General features: G+C 52.3%; 2 protein-coding genes across 2 annotated transcripts in view; one reads left to right on the forward strand and one right to left on the reverse strand.

The window, feature by feature from the left end:
* The window catches only part of SYN1 (synapsin I), a 56,966-nt gene that overhangs the window by 9,068 nt on the left and 43,763 nt on the right, over positions 1–4,135 (reverse strand).
* Positions 1,325–4,135, forward strand: part of TIMP1 (TIMP metallopeptidase inhibitor 1) — a 7,251-nt gene continuing 4,440 nt past the window's right edge. Inside the window, exons 1-4 of the mRNA XM_017874051.1 lie at positions 1,325–1,549; positions 2,484–2,612; positions 3,497–3,576; positions 3,766–3,892. Coding sequence (XP_017729540.1) covers positions 2,492–2,612; positions 3,497–3,576; positions 3,766–3,892 — 328 coding nt within the window. The 5' untranslated portion in view covers positions 1,325–1,549; positions 2,484–2,491. The remainder of the gene's footprint in view (positions 1,550–2,483; positions 2,613–3,496; positions 3,577–3,765; positions 3,893–4,135) is intronic.

The following is a 4,135-nucleotide window of genomic DNA, read 5'->3' on the forward strand; positions in this document are numbered from 1 at the left end:
AAAAAAAAAAAAAAAAAAAAAAAATAGATTTAGAGGGTACAGCTGCAGTTTTGTGACATGTATATATTACATAGTGGTGAAGTCTGGGCTTTTAGTGTCCTCATCAACCAACAGTGTACATTGTACCCATTAGGCAATTTCTTATCCCTCAACTTCCTCCCACCCAGAACAGTGCTGGATACACAATAAGCACTCCATAAGGGCTGCTGGTAGTTTTTGTTGTGTTCTTGTTATTAGGCTAACATCCCTGAGTTAATCAAACTTAATTAGCAAGGGAGTATGGCGAGTGAATGAGATAATTTATACAAACACTTTAGCACGTAGTATACAGAAAGTGCTCAATAAGCGGCTGCCATCATCACTACAATTATTATTATTGATCTATCCTCCTCGAATTAAGGGTGTTAATCAGAACCCCAGGGAAGATTCCTGCACTGTCAAAAAGCTGGTGGGCAAGGATTGCCCCACCCCAGCCCCCACCAGGGGTATAGGTCCGTGGGGAAGGGGCAGGGCAGGATGGGGTGGGGATTAGTTTTCTACTGACCCACTCGTTTCTTTCACCATCATTCATGGCCACCACCTTCCCAATGCTCATTCATTCACCCGCACCATTCCCTGCTTGCTAGGATGGTGCCACTCCTGAGTTACAATCCTGGTGCCAGGTAGCCTCAGTTCGAATCCTGGCCATGTCCTGTGATCTTGGGAAAATTCTTCAGTTCCTCTATATCCCATATTTCCTCATCTGTAAAATGGGAATAATAACTGGTACCCATCTCAGAGATTTGTTTTGAGCTCTGAGTGAGATAAACGATGCTGAGTGCCTGGTATACAGTCGGTGCTATATAAATGCCGGCTATTTGCCTGTGTTTTTTGAGACCCCGGTTTTGGTTCCTGGCCACCTGAGTTCCAGTCTTTGTTCTGCCATGTACTGACTCTGTGATCCTGGATAAGTCACTTAACCGCTCCATGCCTCAGTTTCCCCATTTTGTGTTCCTCCCCATTCACCTGCCTTATCTCCCTCCACTGTTGCTATTTAATTTGTTTCCTCTCTGCCACCCCTCACCAGCATGTCAGACATACAAAACAAGGGATTTTTGTGTGCTTGGCACACAGTAGATGCACAATAAATGTTGAAGGGCTGAACTAATTTGGGTTTGAGCCATAGGGAGCTTGGGGGATGTGGGTGATTGGATAGATTCTGGAGACTTTAGGGGACTGGGCTGCGGGGAATGCGGCCTCTAAGCTCTCCGCTGAGGCGCCTTGGAAGGCATAGTGACTGACGTGGAGGTGGGGGAGGGGGCTGGCCCGGGCGAGGCCCTGGGAGAGGGAGAGGAGGCGGGTGGGAGAGGAGGAGGGTGTATCTCCTTTCGTCGGCCCGCCCCTTGGCTTCTGCACTGATGGTGGGTGGATGAGTAATGCATCCAGGAAGCCTGGAGGCCTGTGGTTTCCGCACCCGCTGCCACCCCCGCCCCTAGCGTGGACATTTATCCTCTAGCGCTCAGGCCCTGCCGCCATCGCCGCAGATCCAGTGCCCAGAGAGACACGAGAGGTAAGCAGGGCCCAGGATGGCCCAGCAGGGACCGGGGCTGGGCTGCAGCTTGGGTGCTGGCCACCAGGCCCGTGCACTCCCGTGCTAGATGCCTGTCTACTCAGCTTGGCCTGCGGGTACCAGGACCCTGGGCTAGTCTAGGAGGAAGAGGGTCGGAGGCTGGAACCGCTTTCCCAACCCCGAGGCTCCAAACTCCCTAGAACCCCTGACATCTGTCCCCAACTCCCCCAAACCCATAACCCCTAATATCACAAATGCTTTCCAAATCTCCCCTCAAATCCCTTCATCCAGCACTTTCCCTCATTGCCCCTAAATCCCCACCGCTAACCCCTGCGGCTCCCTAAACTCCCCCGTCTCCCCAATCCCCAGTTCCCCAGCTCCCCAGCTCCCAAACTTCTTTTGCCCTCAGATTCCTCAAGTATCACCATTGCCTTAAGCCCCCAAGTTCCCCCAACCCCTTCAACCTCCAAACTCCTCCAGCTCCCTAAATCCCCAACCTCCTCCAAATTCCTCAACCTCCCTAAATTCCCCCAGCCCCCTATATCTCTTAATATACACAACCCCTAAACTCTGCCTCCTCCAAACTCCTCCAGCCCCCAATCCCAAATTCCTCACCCCAAACTCCCCAACCTTCAGAATTCCCCAATCCCCTCATTCCTCAAACTTCCTTAGCCTCCTTCTCCCCCAAGTGCTACAGCTCCATAACCCCGCAACTCAGTCCCTCAATAATTTAAACTTTCCCAACTCTCTAAACCCTAAATTCCTCTGGGCTCCCCAATCCCCTTAAAATCCCCAAGCTTCGCAACCCCTGAAGCCCAAATCCAGTCCCCTAATCCCCCCCATTGGCTGCCCCGGGGCAGGATGGGGTGGATGACCTGCCCAGGTCAGCAGATCAGCTGGGCTGGGGCCTGCCTGACATCCCTCTTCCCCACAGAACCCACCATGGCCCCCTTTGAGCCCCTGGCTTCCGGCATCCTGTTGTTGCTGTGGCTGATAGCCCCCAGCAGGGCCTGCACCTGTGTCCCACCCCACCCACAGACGGCCTTCTGCAATTCCGACCTCGGTGAGTCCTCACCCCACTCAGCCCACACACTCTGCCTTGGTTTCCCTCTCAGTCCGGTGGGGCTCACGATGGCACTTACCTCTAGAATGATTCCACTCGCCCCTGCTCTTCCTCTGCTTTAGCCACACTGGCATCCTCACACTTCCTTGAGTACTCCGTGCCCAAGCCCACCACAGGACCTGTGTGCTGGCTGCTCCCTCTGCCTGGTACACTTTCCCCCCAGGTATCCACATGGGTGGCTGCCTCAAATGTCACCTTCTCAGGATGGCCTTCCCTGGCCATCTGTTTTCTTTTTTTTTTTTTTTTTGAGACGGAGTCTTGTTCTGTCGCCCAGGCTGGAGTGCAGTGGCCGGATCTCAGCTCACTGCAAGCTCCGCCTCCCGGGTTCACACCATTCTCCTGCCTCAGCCTCCCGTACCCTGGCCATCTTATTTAAAATTTTAACCCCTGCCCCTTAGTACTCCTGATCTCCTGTTAAAGAGAAAAATATTCAGTGATAGTTGTTATAGCACAGTAAGGAAGACCATATTCAGGACAATGGTGATGGATACAGGAACCACTGCAACGGGATCTTGCAGTCTGGGAGAGAGATTGGGCTCAACAATGAATATAGCATGGGCCAGTGGGAATGTCTGGGCACTCCCAAATATTTGAGGAGTAAATGAACAAATGAATATATGAAAATGGCTTAAGCAGTGCCTGGTGAAGAGAGACACTCAACACACAGATGAATCAATAAACAAATGTGTAAATCACTTAGTGTGCTGTCTGGCATCCAATAACCCCTATTTATGTATGCACTTTGCTGGTATTATGATGATGATGATCTTATTTTTATTGGCTCATGCAGTCCATTTGATTCATATTTCCCTCCTCTCCTGCAGTCATCAGGGCCAAGTTCGTGGGGACACCAGAAGTCAACCAGACCACCTTATACCAGCGTTATGAGATCAAGATGACCAAGGTATCCCCTGCTCCCGCCCCTTTCCCAGCATTTTCTAACATCTTCCTCCTGATCAAAACAGAAACTTCTGGCCACTGGTTGGTGCAAGAAAGTTGGCTGTGATCTTGGGATGCTATGTGACTTCAGGGAAGAACCTGGAGTGGGAGGATTATGTCAGTAAAAGAGACACTTCCCCTCATCCATCAACAGATGTATAAAGGGTTCCAGGCCTTAGGGGATGCCGCTGACATCCGGTTTGTCTACACCCCCGCCATGGAGAGTGTCTGCGGATACTTCCACAGGTCCCACAACCGCAGCGAGGAGTTTCTCATTGCTGGTGAGGCACCGTCCCCGCGCCCTGTGCCACGCCAACCAGTCCCTGGGGCGCGGCCTAGCAACCGCGAGGGGGCGAGGCTCTGATGGGAATGGTCCCACTGGAAATGGGTACCATCCCAATTTCAGCCTATCAGAAGGCCGGGCCTTTGCCAGCCTGGCGGCTCAGCCAATCACAAGCTGCTTATCGGCCCCCCCCCCCCCCCCCCCCCCCCCCCCCTTTTTTTTTTTTTTTTTTTTGGCTCCC

This window comes from Rhinopithecus bieti, unplaced genomic scaffold (genome assembly GCF_001698545.2).
Source record: "Rhinopithecus bieti isolate Rb0 unplaced genomic scaffold, ASM169854v2 scaffold_1012, whole genome shotgun sequence".
NCBI classification, from domain to species: Eukaryota; Metazoa; Chordata; class Mammalia; order Primates; family Cercopithecidae; genus Rhinopithecus; species Rhinopithecus bieti.